Source organism: Vidua macroura, chromosome 9 (genome assembly GCF_024509145.1).
Source record: "Vidua macroura isolate BioBank_ID:100142 chromosome 9, ASM2450914v1, whole genome shotgun sequence".
Lineage (NCBI taxonomy): Eukaryota > Metazoa > Chordata > Aves > Passeriformes > Viduidae > Vidua > Vidua macroura.
Genome location: NC_071579.1, coordinates 15,632,316 through 15,650,258, shown reverse-complemented (window position 1 = coordinate 15,650,258; position 17,943 = coordinate 15,632,316). Strand labels below are relative to the sequence as shown.

Genomic DNA, 17,943 nt, shown 5'->3' with positions numbered 1-17,943 from the left:
TAATTTAGTTCTGGAATGAATACTGTACGTTGTTTTGAAAAGGAAAAGAAAAACTTATGTTTCCAGTCACCTTTATTTCACTAGAAAAGTATAAATTACCATCATAAATAGAGATAACACCAGTATAAAAATTAGATTCTCATTTATAAAATAAATACTAAAAGTCAAAGCAACAGGTATCTCCAAATCCCATCACCAAGATGATTTGAATCTACACGACAGAAAACATTCTTCAACTGTTAATTAAAAATGATGTTCAAAATGCAGTAAATACTGCTACCTATTCAGTGCTTGCTGAAGTGAGTTACTGCTGACTCAAAGCCTGCAAAGTATTTGTTCTAACACTTAGTTGGAACTATCAGACTCCTCTGTCTATATAACTCTAGGTGTAGTGTAACTGGATATACTTTCCAGATAAATAGCAAGTACCTGCTTCAATAGTGTTTCTTACAAGTTGCCAGTGCAGTTGTTTCAGTTTGTTTACCTTTGTCTACATCCAAAGATAAACAGACCAAGTTAACTTTATCCAAGAAGTGCAGAAATAATAGTAGCAATTTTGTCACATCTGAACTAACAGATTATTTCATCAGTTAATATTGTTAAAAGGCAGATAAATACAGGGTTTGTTTCATAGAAACAGAAAAATATTCCTTTTAGTTAGGTAAAGGACACCTATTTTTCAAAAGTAGTGTTTTTTTCCTCTCACAAGTACCGTAAATCTTCTGGCTCAATAAGGCCGTACTGATCAAATTAAAAGTACCTCTAGTTCAGAATCATGTTTGACAGGACAATAGAAGGGGCTTGGGAACAGTCTAGGAAAAATATCTCTGCAAAGAGACCTTGGCAATTTAGAGACGAGCAATCACCAGCCATAGGAAGTTCTACAAGGGAAAGTGCTGGGCTCAGCACCTGGGATGGGGCAACCCTGGATGTACAGACAGACTGGGGAATGAGAGGCTGGACAGCAGAAAGGGCCACAGAAAGGGGCCTGGGGGACCTGGTCAAGGGAAAGTTGAACATGAGCCAGCAGTGGCCTGGCAGGAGGGACGTCCCTGTCCTGGGGACATTGGGGACAGCATGGCCAGCCAGGCAAGGGAGGGGATAGTCCCACTCTGCTCTGAGCTGGGGTGGCCTCACCTCAAGTGCTGGGGGCAGTTCTGGGTGCCACAATAGAAAAAAGACATTGAGCTCTTAGAGAGGGTCCAAAGGAGGGCAACAAGGATGGTGAAGGCTCCAGAAAGGAAACTGTATGAGGAGTGGCTGAGGTCACTTGGTCTGTTCAGCCTGGAGAAAAGGAGACTGAGGGAAGACACTTCAACAACCTCGCCAAAGGAAGCAGAGGGGCAATGCCAACCTCTTCACTCTCATGACCAGTGACAGGACTCAAAAAACCAGCATGAAGCTGAGTCAGGGAAGGTTTTGGTTGGGTATCAGGGAAAGATTTTCACCCAGAGGATGTTTGGGCACTGGAACAGGCTCCCCAGGGAAGTGGTCACGCAGCAGCCTGGCAGAGGTCAAGGAGCTGTTTGACAGCACTGTCAGGCACAGGGTGTGACTTGTGGAGGGGTCCCATGCAAGGCCAGGAGTTGGACTCGATGATCCTGATGGGTCCCTTCCAACTCAGCACATTCTGTGACTGTAACAGATCACCAGAATGCTCTTCAAGCCTCTGGCCACTAATGACACAGGGCTTCCTTATATCTGGAATTTCTGTCTGTACTGTCTAGTGGATCTTTTAATCCACATAAAGTTTGGGTTTCAGAATTCCTGTTCCAGAGAGCCTAAAAGGCTCCAGTCAATTACCAATCTAGGTTTTTTTTTTGTTGTTGGGTTTTTTTCTGCTTTGGCTCTGCTAGTAGTGTCTGCAATACTTTTTCCTTAGACACCATTAAGCAGCTCCTTTTCTCTCACAGCTCTTGCTTTCTTTGCTTTCTTGCGTTTACACAGAACCACTGGAAGGACAATGGCAAGAGTGATGACTACAACTGCTATCACTGCTAGGATGATAAAGACTTCTGTTCCGTATTCTGTAGGGGAAAAAAAATCCAAGATTCAGTTACCAGAACCCACAATGCCACAGTGCTACAAACTCTTAGCACTCATTCCACTGAATGAAAAAATGCTTTCTACATGTTAGTCTCACAGAAGTGGAGTCACCACTTCAGTGTGAATTGAATACATTTTAACATGAATTTGTTAAACTGAAGTAAAGCTTTATTTCATCTGATTCACTCTAGGTTTTAATCTAGTTTATTTAGTGCACTAAAGTACCATGCTAATACTGTAAGAATAAGTCAAACCATTCCCTCTGCCCGTACATTATTTCTGTCCAAGTGAAAATCTATTCTAGGTTACAAGCTAGAAAACACCAAGAAGATTTTTCCATTTAAATTTTAATGAAATTGCAATTTGTCACTTTTATGGTAAATTCTCTGTATAAGAAAGCTAATTTGAGATCATTTGCTATTTTAGAAGAGTTTTTCTAGAGTGCAAATATTCTTACCCGGGGAGAAGAAAGATACAGTACAGCAATGTGATATTATTTAAGTAATGTTGATGACTGTATATTGAAGAAAGTGATATCCAAATGGCTAATCTGAAATGGCTGGCTGATTCACCTACACTTGCTAAATTATTTACCAGTAAAGAAGTCTAATTGCCAAACTCTGACCTTGGAACAGGAAAGAAAGTCTTATTCTCATCATCTTAGCTTTTGGAATAACTAAAGGTCAGTTCATACTACAAGTAAATGGATATGCAGGTTTACAGCACTTCTATGTTTTAGAGCTAATCCTTCAAGAACTTATTATGGCACCTGCTATTTGAAGGATCCAAGGAAAACAACTGGAAACAAAAATGTAGCTGAAGGCTAGTGATGAGGTCTGGAAACTCAGACACCAGTCATCAACTCAGACAATTTCACCAAAACAGCTGGGCAAAACCCTAAAACCAGCTCCAACTAACTAAAGATGGTGGACTCCTACTTAAAGTGAGCTCTTCCCATGAGTATCCATGTTCTAACTGTGTATTCTAACTTACACAGTAAACAGTTTATTTCATTGCAGGCACCAGAATTTAAAGATGTGGGGTTTTTTTTGTTAGAATATTAAAGACTGAGTGACAAATCTCACTTGATACTTACCATCTAAGATATTCCTTCCTACACTGGTACAGAGCACCACGCTTTCTTGGCCATTACGATTTTCTCTGCGAGAGGGAATGATTCCCTGGACATAGAAGCAATAATTCTTTCCACTGTCAACGCTTACTTCAAAATTATGGCTTTTTGTTGTCACATCTTTCTGTAAAGGAAAAAAATATTTCAAGTGTCAACTTTGAATGTAACACAGAAATTGTGTAACTATACAGAATATAACAATTATTACAGAACAAACACTAGAGTTAAACCTTACCTTTCCAGAACTTTGATCTTTCCAGTAATAGAGTTTGTATTCCAGGTCATGCTGGAAAATATCTTGAATACTCAGAAAGCTTCCATTAGAAAACATATATGGTGTAAGTGGATCTTTGAACACGACATTCAGTTTGGAACCTTTTTGTGAATAATCCTTTATCTCTGGTTTTCCAATAACAGCTAAACAAAGATTTTTAGAATTAAAAAACTGACATCATCATTTATATAGGACATGCTCTTCTTTCCTTCTGCCCTCCATTACCTTCCCTCCTCAAATCTATTACAAGTTTACAAAGCGAGTCAAGGCCTAGATTGTAAACAAGTATCTTCACCAGTACATAATATTAACTAAATGGTGTACTCAGTGCAGTGAGAAAGAAACAGTAACCAAAATCTTTCACCTTCCCCTACAACAGGGAAAGCTTTATGCCTGAATATCTTCTTTTCCGATATCAGTAGGGTTACTGTAGGAATCTATAGAAAAAACCTTTAAGCTCAATCTAAACCTTGTTTAAATCAACAGAAGTAATCTTGAAAATAAACTTATAGTAAGATTTAATTGGAAATCCTACTTACTCTGGGTATAAGGTGTAAATTTTTCAGAGACTGCAAAAGGTGGCTCTTCAAAGTTATCCATCCCCGCAGGCTTTACAGACAGTATGTGTGCTGTATAGGTCTCCTTTACATTCCTGAGCACATCAGTAACATCACACTCTGTTTCTGATATCAGTATGCATTTTCTCTTCATGTCAGATGTCTGTCTGAAAAGAAGAAGAAAGAAGTGTCAACACCCTTAAACCAGACATATATGTATTATATATTTAGATATGTTAAAAAACGTTTTTTCCCCTCAAACTGTATAGATTTCCCTCATCCAGTAGAATAGCCTTGCAGGCTAAAAGGAGAAGAGAAAACCTCAAAAGCCACTATCCTGTACAGTTATATTTTACAATTCAAAGCAGAATTAAGTAAATCAAGTATGATTGATATTAATTACAGAAATGTGCTATAGGACATATATATGTATTAAAAAATCAGTCTTCTATATGAATTGAATCGAAACCATAACTAGTTCTGATTTTGCATTTTTCTGCAGTTGCAGAATGTATTTAAAAATATATAAGATGCATAAATCACTTTGAAGGTGTAATCCTTGATGCATTTGAAAACTATTGCCTTAAGAAATACCAGTTGTTATAGGAAGCTTTATTGACACTGATTGTTTAATGTGACAACACTGTTTCCATGTAGATGTAATTTGGTTTTGCATCTATGCAAACGTCACTAAGAACCAAACAGTAGCAGCAAATTTCAATGCAGAATTACAATTTAAAAACATGGACAAAAAGCATGACCCATGCACTTCTCTTGACTTTTAAATGATAGAAAGCAGATCCATTTACTTGCAAAATAGCAATGAGACTATGAAAAAAGTGTTAATTTCTCATTTTATTTCCTCACAAGAAGAAACGAAAAAACAGATTAGATATTACTCCTTCAATTCTATTCCCTCTTTTTGCTGGTGAATTAAGGAGAACAAAAATTGTGTGATCTCAGCCAGAAGAGCGAGTGCTGACTGTTTGAATATTAACAAAGAGGTTTTTCGCAAAGTAGATCAAGTTTCATTTTTTAGAGTCAGCTGAACTGCCTTCTCACTTCATCAGATTTCTTTTGTCACAGATCAGTTAGGGACAGTGTGACAAGAAATGCACTGAAAAGGGATAGAGGTTTGACCTTTTTGATGAAACAAATGTACTCTGTAAATATATATCCACAAGAAAGCAAACATTTAATCCCACTTCCTCCATAACAGCAACTTCAGTCAAAAGAGGCGCCTCTGCTGCAGAACTACACCTGATTCTATACTGAATCTTGGGCAAACAGATTTCAATTTTTTGCAAGCAAAATGTCTGGAAAGAAACTCCAGATTCAAAAATTTCATAAAACTCGTTCTGCTAAGCATGTGTTTTTAAGCCCATTAATCTAATCACTCTTAAAGAATGAAAAAGCACATTAAGCCATTACACTGGTATTTCACTTGTTAGTCATGAGAGAACACTCATTTTTATGCCACTTTTAGAGACAGTAGATACTACAGTACCACTTTTTCATTAATATGTAGGAAGTTGGATAATATGTTTTCCCTTTAGGGCACGATTAATAATGCTCTATGTATTAAAATGGGAGCTAAAACCAGCACAGATTTATTACTGAACTTCATAGAAAGTTTTGTGCAGTTCTGAAAGAGGCATTAGGCACTTCATATAAGCTGGCTACATTTTATGTCCACAATATTTTACAGCTTACATAAAACATGATATCTTGACAGAGGTAGATGAACAAAGGTAATTTTTAGTATTACCCAGCAAGACAAAATTATTAATTACTGTGATTCACTGATTAGAATAAAATGCAGACTCATTTATTAGACACTTCCCAACACTGAAGACACAAGTCCAGACACCTTGAAAGACATAAAAAGGTAAAGTTCTGTCTAATACGTGGTACGTCAAATTAACTCCTTCAAAGTATCCTGGCTGGCTCTCTCGAGCAGCAGAACTGAAATACTGATGTAAAGCTCATCTCTCCATTTCTGAAGTGGGCAAAACCAGAAGTCTAAACCTGATATTTTTATAGTTGGACACTAAAAAGTATTAACACCTGAGTTGGCAGTTTTCCTAAATCCTACCATTTGGGCACTTTTCCTGTTACATTCACTTTCAGAAATATTCAAACACGCTCTTTTCATTTTCTTCAATTGCCATTAATGAACATATCACGGTATTATCTACTTACCCATGTATTTCTACAGTATAGAGGTAGCCTGATGGTTTTGGTTGCCACTGTAGTATAGTTTTAAAATTGATTGAAGACCAAGTTATATTGACTGCTGTTGGTAGGTCTTCATAGCCTTTAAATACAGAAAAGAGTGCCATCAGTTATGTTATATATAATTCCTGTTTCCCTGCAGTCATTGTTCAGTTACATGAAGCAGTTGCCATTAATTGCAACTTGGAAACGTTTTCTTGGGGAAAAAGGCTCAGTCCTGCCCTTAAGAAAGGACTGCTTATGTTACTAAAGGAATGCGTCCTGGCAGAAGTGAAGAATAAGAAAACAATTATTTTCTGTCTTGTAACTCTGAAATTGATGAGTTAATTTGGAGTTCTGTTTAATCCTCCCTTTTTGATCCAAGACTTCTGCAGAAGGTATAAAAGCTTGAACATGCACGAGAATGTTCAAGCACTGAACAAATGAGGCATAGTTCAGAATCATCCCTAGTTGTATCTGCTGCAGAAAGCGTTAGCTCCTGGATTCCCATTTACATATTTTGGAAAGATAAATCTTTATAAATCTCTGGTTACCCCACACACCTACAGTATCTGAGAGAGGCCACCCCGCGATGAGTTCGTGTCGCCCTCAAGCACATTTTTGGCCAGCCACAGCTGCTTCGGGGAATTGCCTAGGACGAAGCCGGATGGGAAAACCACTCACAACGCTGGAAGTGAACCCCTCACCGTTTACCTCCTCTACCTCTTCGACAAGCTGGGAGCTGGGAACAACGGGAGGAAATCTTGCGACTTCACTGTAACTGCCCACCCCCTAGGCCATCCCCGCTCCCAGCAAGGCCGCGGCCAGTGAGGAGCCCGCGGTGGCGAGCAGCCCTCGGCAGCCCGGGCGGCGGAGCGCTGGTGCAGGGTCGGCCCGGAGCGCGAGGGCCAGTGTCGCTGTTCCCCTCCTGCCAGCGCGGGGCGGCTCTCCTCGGACTCCCTCAGGGACACCCCGTCCCGGGGCTCCGAGGGAACGATCCCTCCCATCCCGCCCCGTCCGCCCGTCCCGCGGGCCGTCACTCACCGGCGGCCAGGTGCCACAGCAGCGCGCTGAGCAGCAGCGCCTGTGGCGGGGCGGCGCGCAGCATCCCGGACGCGGTTTGCGAGCTGCGGAGGGCGGCCGCCGGCATATATGGAGCAGGGCAGAGCAGAGGCGGGACCGAGGCCTCGCCCCGGGGCCGCCCAGCGGGGGCGAGGGGACGGAGCGCGGCGGAAGCGCTCGGGCACCGCCGGGTTGAGTAAGTGCTGTGCGGGATCTTCGAGGAAAGGGAGGGGAGGGGCGCTGAGGAACGGACGTGGCCCGCGGGCTCCAGCCCCGCCACCGCATCCTCCGGCGCAGGTCGAGCTGGACGTGAGGGCACACCTGGACATGCCTGCGGTCCGTGTCCCTCTGCCTGTTTGGTGTCATCAGGCCCTTGTACAACCCTGCCTTCTCTTCTTGGAATACTGGTGAAACTGGACACCACTGAATAGCCAGCTTCATCCTCTGCAAACCTTTAGCTGGCTGTCGAGGGACACCCCAGCTCGGAAGTCACTGCTCTGTGGGGTAGCTGGTCATGCAGAAGTGATGTTGCGTCTTTGGTCCTGTACATTCTGAAAGGCTAAATATGCGTCCTTCCCTCAGCACACAGGCCATTGGAAACAATGCTCAGCTAGATCACATCTTCTATCCCCTCACACCGCGCGTAGCGGACCCTGTCAAGGCTCATCGGTCACACTAGACAGTAATTTTCAGGTAAATTTCAGGGCTTAGTACCTCACCTCTCCTATAAGCCAGGGGCTGTTAACCCTTTTCCTGTAAGGTCACATTGGAAAGGTATGCCATTTGCAGAGAAGCAGGGAATCTGTTTCTGACAGAAGGTGTTCCGAATCTCAGCCTTTGCTGAGGCTCAGGTTCCTGGGCTGTGCGGGGCCGTGGCGGTGTCCCCTGCGGCCTTTACCCAGGCGGGGGTAGTGGCTCTGTGAAATGCTCAAGCTCTAGAGGGAGCTGTGCTCGCGGGAGCTCAGCACTCTGCCGCTGGAAGGTGGGAAACAGACCTTGCGGTAGAACCTGTGTCATAATGCAGGGGGACATATGCATTTACAGTCGTAGACTGACTCTTCTTTTTATTTTGATGCTGACTTGGTACAAGGTACGTGGAACATGTAGGTAAGAGAAGAAGACTAATGGAGAAGTTGAATATTTAATTACCTTTAATTTTCATGACTGACACATACTTGTCTGCAAGCAACCAGCTCTCTCTCATAATGCAAAATAAATGCATATGGAACAAATCGCAGTATCCATTCAACAAGAGTCTGCATCAGAATTCATATAATTCTAAGGCGCACCTAAACCCTTGATTTTTAAGTTGTTGGCATGTCTTTGTTAAAATCCAGCCATACACCTTCTCATTTTCCTGCTTTGTTTTTGATAAAATTTCAGCACTATCTGTATGTAGCTGTATGCCAAAAATATTGCCTGCTTTTAACTTGGTGTAGAATACGGATCTTGTGTGTCTAGCTTTTCGAGATGGTGACCTTATAAGATCACAGTTGATTTTCAAAGGACTTTAAAAAGAGAAACAAAACGTACATGTTTAAAGAAAGAGATGCTTATATAAAACTTTAAAATCACCTTTAGGCTTTAATTCCACTTAATTTCCTGTAGTTCAGTCACAAAAGATGGAAAGTGGTTCTGCAGTTTTTTCCAGTTTTTATGCGGGAAATCTTGGGGTCCCCTTCTCCTGCCCATTCCTTCTTATTCTTATCTCTTCTGTCAAGAGCTCCCACACTTGAGAGAGGTGGGGAACCAACCAGACCTTGTCCAGACTAACCAGTGTGACCATTGCTATTTTATTCCAGTTTCCAGCAAGGTATTTCAGTGTTGACTAACACTAGGCTCTTAGATGTTCTTCTTACTGCAGCATGAGAGAAGGAGGACACCAGTTTTCCAGAGTTGATCAGGTTGGCATGGCAAGGGCGTGATGGAAAAGGGAGAAGCACTGAGGTGAGGAGCTGCTGCTGCCACCTCTGCTCTTCTTTCTCTTCTTTGGCCAAGAGCAGATTTGACCACAGAATGAGAACTGCTCATCCCTGCCTGGCTCCAGGCACCAACCAGCGTGGGAGAGGAGAGGAACCTCACACAGCTTGACATGGGCTGAAGCCTCTGAAGTCTGCTCAGCAGCCAGTGACTTCACTGTGACATTCTGGTCACATTTCCTGCCCACTTTATGGTATTTCAACAGCTCATTTAACACAGAAAAATTGTGCCTTTTTTCAAACATACGTTGCTACATGCAGGCGAGCCTTCTGCTGACGTAGAGCTCTGGCAATTTGTCTAGAAACTAAGTATTTGGCTCCCAGAGTGGAATGCCAAAATGTAGGCATCATCTCTCTACATGTCTCTAGCCCATTTAGTCATCCTGTGCTCATTTACAAGCAGCTGAGAAAAAATTAATTCCTAAGGTAAAGTACATCTTTGCCTAGTATAGGCACCTAAAGCAAGTCAAATGAATCTATTTCAGTGTTGAAATAAATGGAACCTTTCTATTGATGGAGAATATCTTGCTGGACTGTTTAGAATATGTGGGAGACATGCAAGAGCACAAGCCTGGCTGCACAATTTAGTTTAGATGACCTCTTCTACTCTGTGACATCTTCAGTCTGGTGAACTGGGTGGAATCATGGTTGTTACCCATTTGGAAGGTTTGCCAGAATGCAAGCAGGTTCTACAGATTTTATTTCCTTGATATGTAAGCTATGGAACCAATTTATGGGAAAAGTGAGGAGGAAAGCAAAACTAAATCTGTGAAACTCCATTCTTTTTTAAAGAGGTGCATGCATTTATTTTTCTGTATGACCTGCCAAGTCTCTAAATTGGTTTGCTTAGAGAGAGCTACAAATAATTCTTTGCTTAGCAAAGAAATTGCCACATCATGTTTTCTGTACAGTCATATATAATTATTGAAGTGGAATGCCTCAGGTGACATCAGTGACAGATTGGTTTCTTTACGCTGGTGGTTTTGCAAGACTGTAAGTAAAATTTTGTAATAGTTATTAATGTTTTGAAATTTTGTAGTGCTATCAAATGTTCATCACTTCGTGCTAACATCAAAGTCAGCAATATTATCATATCCAGTAGTGTAAAATTTACTTGTGTGAGCAGGATTTGAAACCACTGGGAACTTTTTCCAATGAAATTGCTCCTTATTTTTCCAATGAAAAATTGCTCCTTATTTTATCTTAAATGTAAATCTTTGTTTAATTTGTCTTAGTGACCCATATGATTGGGTAAATAATGTAATTATATAATGAATTATATTTCATTAGAAACCCCAGAAGTTTAGGTAACAACCTGTAATTTGGTATCTGCTTCCATAAATATCTTAGCATTTCTCTTGCAGACCTGCTTTATCAAATACTGTTATAAATGCATACACAAACTCACAAATATCACTGAGAAAAATATTTGTAAATAAGAGGAATTGTATAATGTTGCAAAATTAGTTACTAAGTTCCCTTTTTGATGCACAGAAACTCAGTTAGTATAGTGTCCCTTTGGACCAGTGTAATAGAGTGAAGAATCAATTTTATTCCTAAAAGTAGCTGTGTTTATGCCTGAAAATCTCTATACCAATGAAAGTCTCAATATAGTGAATTCCTTGTGAATTCCTGATTTTCTTATTATCTAAACTATTATAAATTATTCTGTGATTCTAAAGCTACCTTGTGATTTTATAAAATCACATGTAGCTTAATAGAAAACAGTACAGTTTCACTGGGATAGAACTAGTTAAAAATTAAAATCCAGTTCTGACATTAGTGAATCTTCCTTTCACTTGTTGAAAAAAAAGTAATGAATAAACAAAATTGATAGAAAAATTGAAATCAGCAAAAGATATTTCTTACAGGAGAATCACAGGTACAATATGAATTTGTTGTTATGGTAGAAATCCTGAAGTGAATATTTTGTATGTTTTTCTGACATTCTGCTTTCAAAATTTGTGTTGTTACCACACTGGCCATACACACATCTCCTCATTTATCATATGGATATGTTAGAAAGAGACACTAGCTCAGGAACAAATCTTCTAGGAGTTTTTGGGTCTGGATGGGCTCTGTGTGGAAATGATGCCTGCTTGGGAGGCAGGACAGGCATCCCAGGGAGTGAGGCTTTGAGCCTTTTCCACTCTGAAAATTCCTCTCAACGTTGCTTTGGTGTTAGCTGCAAATTCCTGTTTCTCACTCACAGAATGATGTGTGATGCGTTTATTATCCTTTTCAAAATCTTGTTTTGCAGCACTATTTCATGATAAAGAATTTGACCAACGTATTTGGTGCATTTTATTTCTCTGATCTTTAGCAATGCCTTGGGGTAAATAAGATCATGGAAATGAAAATTTAAACCACGCTTTGGTTGATTTGGTGCATGGAGGATTTCCGAAAGCGAGCGGCTACAGCAATAGCACAGCTGTGCTGTGAGGAGTGCCAGGATGCTGCTTGAGTGCTGTGAACAGCTGTGTGTGTTTACTGGTGAGGCTCTCCTGCTAGAGCACAAGTAATTACAAAAGTAGTAATAAATGTCGCTGGAGCACAACAGAAACTATGGAGATAGAGACACTAAATTGTGTTGGTTCCTTCTGTGCCCAAAGGCTTTACTTTAGCCAAACCAAAGTGTTACAAGATTGAATCTGTTGTTTGACACCATCTTCCCTTTATTCCAGGTGTTCCATCCCAACTGTGAAATATCCTCTTGGGTTATTTAGCTTACCCTGTGATATCTAAATGACATAAATTAATCTTGCAGTTCCTATGCATCTCCCTCATAAGATTTATTTTTCCCAAGTGTTGTTAGACACAAGTGCAACTACCAGACCTTATTTATTTAGGCTTTCTTCTCATGCCTGAGTTTGTGAGGAACAGACCAAACTGAAAAAAAAAAAAAAAAAAAAAAGCAACATAAATATTAAATAAAAATAAATGAAACTTATTTTAAAAGAGGCAAGAGTAGCCTCCTTTCTTTTCATATTGAATCCAGTCTCAGCTCATGACTCTTTAAATTTCAGGACTGAAATAAATCCATTTTACTAGACAGTTATTTATAACGTTTAGTAAAACTTACTCCCCTTTCTTATAGATTGTTAAAAATATGGACTTAATATTAGATGTGGCATATATAACGTCTCAGTGAAGGTAGTGCTAGTCAAATTCGGTGTTCTTTAAAAATATTTGGTATGAGCACACCTTGAAGGTTAGGCAATTCCATGGGTAGAGTAAACAAAGCTTCAGTTTAACAAATGTGGTCTCTAGGCTGTCATTAAACCTATTCTTAGGAACGGTGAGAGAGGAAAAGGTAAACAGCAGTCCATTTGACTTTGCTATTGGAATGTTTAATCTTCATGTAAAATGGCTTTCTCTTTTGGAGAAAATTGACGCAACAAAAACCCCGTTCTGTACTAACCAGCAAAATTAAATTGACTTTCTTTAATATCCTGCATCTCTGTTCTTTGACATTACATTACTTTGTTGATGCTGCCTTTTTTGCTGTGGTGGGAGTCAGTAGATTAAAGATAATTGAAAAATGGATCAGATTAGCTATTGGAGAATAATTCTGGATTTGATAATGGGACATAATTGGCCTGCTACACCAATAGAACACTATCCAAATGCTACAAGAATTATCTAACTTGACATAATTGCTCACAGCTTACTGAATAATTAAATATCTCTGTGAAGTGACATTTAAAAAAAATTATACAACAATGTAAACAAGACATAGTATCTACTGAAATCAGTATACTTGTGCCCCCAGTGTCAGACTTGAAATTTTATTTTCAAGGAAGAAAGCAAATATTAAAATACATAAAAAGCTAATGCAGCAAGATTTTAGCTGAGCTCATTATCATTACAAGAAAGAGTGAATTTTACTTCACTGTAAAATGTGAAGCATTTTACTGTGAAATCAAGAGGGATTTGATTCTTGCTGTCCTTTGGTGCCAGTGTTGACAAAATACTGGCAGAGACCATATCACTTACTAGATATTTTCTGCCACTTTGTGCTACTTGTCAACTCAAATCATAAGTCAGTGTAAGCAACTTAAAATTTTAGCTCAGACAAAAAAATACATGTAAAGGGGTATTACTGCTGCTAATCAGTTTCCTATCTGTCCAGTACAAAGGGAAAGAAATATCTTAGATCTGATTTAACAAGGTCTGAAGGAGTTTTCTCAAATATCTCTACACTGTTTTTTACAGACAATACTCATTCTCTGTCTTTGATTGCAAGAACAATTTTAACTCAGCCAGTTTAAGGGCAAGATGACTGCAGCATAAACTGGTGCTAGCTAAGGCATTACATTCCTGTGTGTGGAGCAATCCTCCCATAGCAGCCAGCACCAAATGCATTCTTTCACCGTATCAGCGGCACAGGCAGCAAAGACTGCACTTCTGGTGACTCTGTGAATCAATTTAGGAGTTAGTAAAAAGGGCTGAGGAGAAACATCCAGTAACCAGCATTTAGCTAGAAAAGCTGTGTGGTTTGTAGCAAAGAGCTGAATGTTGAACCCTGAAAGTCTCAAAGATTTAAAAACAACAGTGTCATTATATTTTGTATTTTGGTGTGTTAGGAGTCAACTTAGGGTCTCTTGTAAAGCTTGAATGCTGGCATTCCAAACTGCTGCCTTTGAACATGTAGCTGATGGATTAGCGGTGCTTAGAGCTTTGTATTTGAAAAGAATGTTAAGTACATAGAGGAAATATGTTCTTACATTGAGTGTTTTCCTTAGAACAAAGAAAAACTACAAATTAATAACGCTGATCAATTATTATCAGAATGTACACATTCAGCTTATTTTATTAACAGCTAGGTAGTCTAGGATTTTAAGTTTGAAAAACTGATTTTATTTTAGTCCAGTTATCTTGTTCTTTCCCCATGATATTTAACTTCAAAATAACATCAGCCCAGTTTTTGTTTCCTGGTATCTGTCTCCATTATCTAAACCACACTGACTCCTGCTGATACCCACAGGAACATCTTGGACTATGTATCTCTTCCCCCAACATCCAGATTTGGTTCCAAACAGTGTGGTTGGTATCTGATTGGTACAACAGTTGTTAGAACAGAAGGAAAAGTACTTTTCAAATAAATACTTCTTTGCAATCTAAGACATATAGAAATTCAAAGCCATCCTCCTGTAAGATTCCAGTTACAAACTTAGGCTCCTTGGTGCTTTGGTGAAGCAGTAGTAAGAAGTTTGTCTCCTGGTCTACTCTACCAGGTACCCAGGTTAGTGCAAACTCTGAAGTACTATTGCTTTTCCAAATGCTGCATACTTTAGCACTTTAAGGGGTTTTATAAACTCAAAGCTAACTTGCATTTAGACAAAAATCAGAATGATACTCTTTTAAAATAGGAAAATGTAGCATAAGACATAAGAAAAATGAAAATTCTTTTTAGATTAAAGTTGTCCATTCATTCTTTCCTACAAAACACAGTCCTGTCCTCTAGCATTATTCATGCTTTTCCCCACAATCTTTCATGGGCTGCAGTAAACTTGAAGAGTTCATTTAGGTCCCTAGGGAAAAAAAAATTAAATCAGTTGGAGAATTGGCCGTAAATTAATTTCTGATCTTCTCAGCAGTCTTCTATTCTCTGCTTTTACTCAGGCTCCTCCTTGCTATGCCTTTCATTCATTCTTTTTCTTTTCTTTTTAGTAGAACATGATTTACAAAACACAAATAGGACTGCTAGACTTGTATGTCTCCTTTTCTAACTTCTCAGGAAACCAATAATGCTAATGTTCAAAAAGTATGCAAAGCAGGGATATACTTCCCCTGTTAATCAGTGCAATTGTTTTCACTTTGTCTTTTGGCAGAGGGACACAAGAAGGGAGAAGTAACTAGAACAAGGCTGAGTCTCATAATAATGCAGAAGCATATGTACATTCACTCAGGCATATAGACACAGTGCAGTGTGCCTCGTGCTGAATCACATACCTGCATGTCCAGGAGTTAATCTTGTTGGAGGTAGTTCCCATTTTCTAGTGCAAGTCCTAGATGCAGGGGAAAAAACTGACTGCACAACTTGCATTGTTTCTGCATAGAAGATGTCTTTGTGCAGATAAGCGTCAGGGTGCGCATTGGGTCTCAACTCAATCACAACTCCCTGTGCAGGCAGCACATTTGTTTTTGAAAGATATAGAAAGATTTGCAAAGATTTAGCTAGATATAGGTAGCTTTGCCCTTGTTTGTGAATAATCTGTAGTACCTGTGCTGATCTTTTCTTTTATCAGATACAATATTGTGCAATATTGCAAAACACTGAAGGCAGATAACAGTGTACTGATTAATTAGCAGCCCCAATAATAGTAAAAAATCTTTGGACCCACTGGTGCAGTCCTTGTTAGTGTTTCAATTTTCCTGCATTTTTTGTTTCATGATCAGCCCTGATAAATTTCCTGAAATGCTTTAGGAAAAAGAAGCCTGTATTATCATTTAGATTACCCAATTTCAGTCATAAATATTACTTAATTTTGTTAATAACTTTGTGGGAGCTTTAAGATCTTCAAAGTATTTCAATTAAACCTGAAGCCTGGCTAGGCAAACAAAACCTTGAGCTTGTTTTTCAGATGTTTCACAGGATGCTTTCCCTCCCTCTCTCTTCTTATTCTGAGAAGCAGGCTTGACATAGGCACCTCTTGACAAACAGCAGAGGCTTCAGCTGAGATTGTATCACCTTGGAATTTTAAAATCTCAAGAGGAATTTGAACTCGAGGTGTTACCTTTTCAAACATGTAGTACTGCCAGGCAGAGACAGACATTTAGTGGGGGAGGTGGAATTCCAGCGTTAGAGGCCAGAATTGGCTGAATTTCAGCTTCCAAACTCTTTTAATATAGTATTTAAACTCTTACTGCACAATTCTGCTTAAATCCAGACTTTGCTATCTTTGTCTTGAATTCAAAGCTATGTCACCAGAATCTGAAAGATTGCATCCAATTCTTCTGTTCTTCTGGCTTCAATATTTCTGAATACTTCATAAATTCTTGTCCAAACCCCAAACTTGTTTAAAGTTCAGTGTTTATTTTTGTTACTTGTTTGAAAAGACTGGATGAATTAATTGGGAATTCATGTGTAGTGGTGTGCAAAATACATAACTAACAGTTTTGATTCTTAGCAAGGTTTTTGAATCCATGCGCTGAGAATTTTCTTTCATTGATTGTGCTAATTACTAAGCTTTTTTTACTATAAAGATTATGCGACTTCCATTCTCTGGGAAAGAAGAGTGGGAGCACTAAGAACTGGAACTCAGACACTTTTAGAATATAAATACGCCTGCTTTGCCCATGAATTGACTAATGCATTGCTCAATGATTCACTTGAACAAGGAATCTGAGAAACAAAAAATACTAGACTCACAAAGGCTTTTATGTGCTACTTGAAAGGAAGAATGGGGTCAGACACTTTTTTGGACTAAGCCTTGATGACACAGGAGAAATTCAAAGTCAAAAGCAACTAAGAGAAGAATGCAGGGAAACATATTTTCTTGCTGCCAGGAAAGAAACAGGCAAGTTTTGTTCTGCCTCTTTGTATATTTTGCCAGCAATCAGCAGTGTAGCCTCCCTTTTGAGAAAGGGAGGCAGGGGACTAGCTTTTATTAGTCTCTTTTGCTACCTCCCCTGTCACTGTCTCCTGTAACTTACATTTATAACTTCATCTAATTTAATTCTGAAGGAACACTCTGTTTTTAAGAAGGAAAATTGCAGCTAGAAATGCTCTTAAGCTAAACTGTCACTCTAGTTGGTGTCCATAACAGCTCCATATTTTGCCTTGATCATTTGACAAATACAGCATGTTTTCCACTTTTTCATAGTTGTTGCCCAGCAACTAATTCCCCTACTAGTTGTGGGTTGTAATTGCCTTCACCCAGCTAGGTTCTCCATCTCCTTTCAGGTTTGTTCCACCAACCTTCCCAGTTCTATCTCTGTCAGTAGCAAAGGGGCAAGTAACAGAGACTGTTAAGTGCAATGGAGATATTGTTAACATTATGTTGTTTTTGTATTCTTTATTTATCCTTCAGAAGAGTAGGCCCAGGTGAAATGCTTTATAAGCACTTGCTTTCAGAGACAGGGGTAATTACTACAGGAAAAAATATGCCAAATATATATTTATTACATATGTTTTTAACTTGTTTTTTTTTTTTTTTCTGTATAGCTTACTCGTGCCAGATAAGTGAACTGACCTGTAACAGCAATATGGCTGGAGTATGCAGAGAACTATACAGAAGTCCTTTGACCAAGAAAATTACACAGGTTTTAATTACACAGGCTTACAAAAATTTTCAACATAAATCCAGCTTCACAGTCAAAATATTTTTCTGTTCTTAGGTTTCATTTTCTCTTAACAACATTTTTTAATTGCAAAAAATATATTTGAACTGGATATACCGAGAGACCCAACTCCAACTTTGTAAATATGTCTGTCTTTGAATTATTCTGCAATGTATAATGGCCTTTTTTGGTTTTTTTTGTTTTATTTTCTTTCAAGTGTCTTTGATTTGAAGATGAATGACCCAAGCCTTTACTAATTTTTACTTTACACAGCTGGCTGAATGCAAACTGTTTACTGCTGGGGCAGATCAAAAACTACCTTCCATTAGTAAAAAAACATTAATTCTCTCTAGATCTGACAGAAGTTGCCAGAAGATTTTTCAATTATAACCT

General features: G+C 39.1%; 1 protein-coding gene and 1 long non-coding RNA gene across 2 annotated transcripts; one reads left to right on the top strand and one right to left on the bottom strand.

Annotated features, from left to right (window-relative positions):
- Positions 1-54: 54 nt before the first annotated feature.
- Positions 55-7,460, bottom strand: F3 (coagulation factor III, tissue factor). The gene is made up of 6 exons (XM_053985573.1): positions 7,268-7,460; positions 6,212-6,326; positions 3,992-4,176; positions 3,414-3,595; positions 3,143-3,302; positions 55-2,027 (listed from the first exon to the last, which is right to left on the bottom strand). The coding sequence occupies exons 1-6, from the start codon at positions 7,371-7,373 to the stop codon at positions 1,879-1,881; spliced, it is 897 nt and encodes a 298-aa protein (XP_053841548.1). The 5' UTR covers positions 7,374-7,460; the 3' UTR covers positions 55-1,878.
- Positions 7,397-17,527, top strand: LOC128811736 (uncharacterized). Its single transcript, XR_008438449.1, has 3 exons — positions 7,397-7,481; positions 7,868-7,978; positions 17,435-17,527. It is a non-coding gene; the product is annotated as an uncharacterized LOC128811736 (long non-coding RNA).
- The last annotated feature ends 416 nt before the right edge of the window (positions 17,528-17,943 follow it).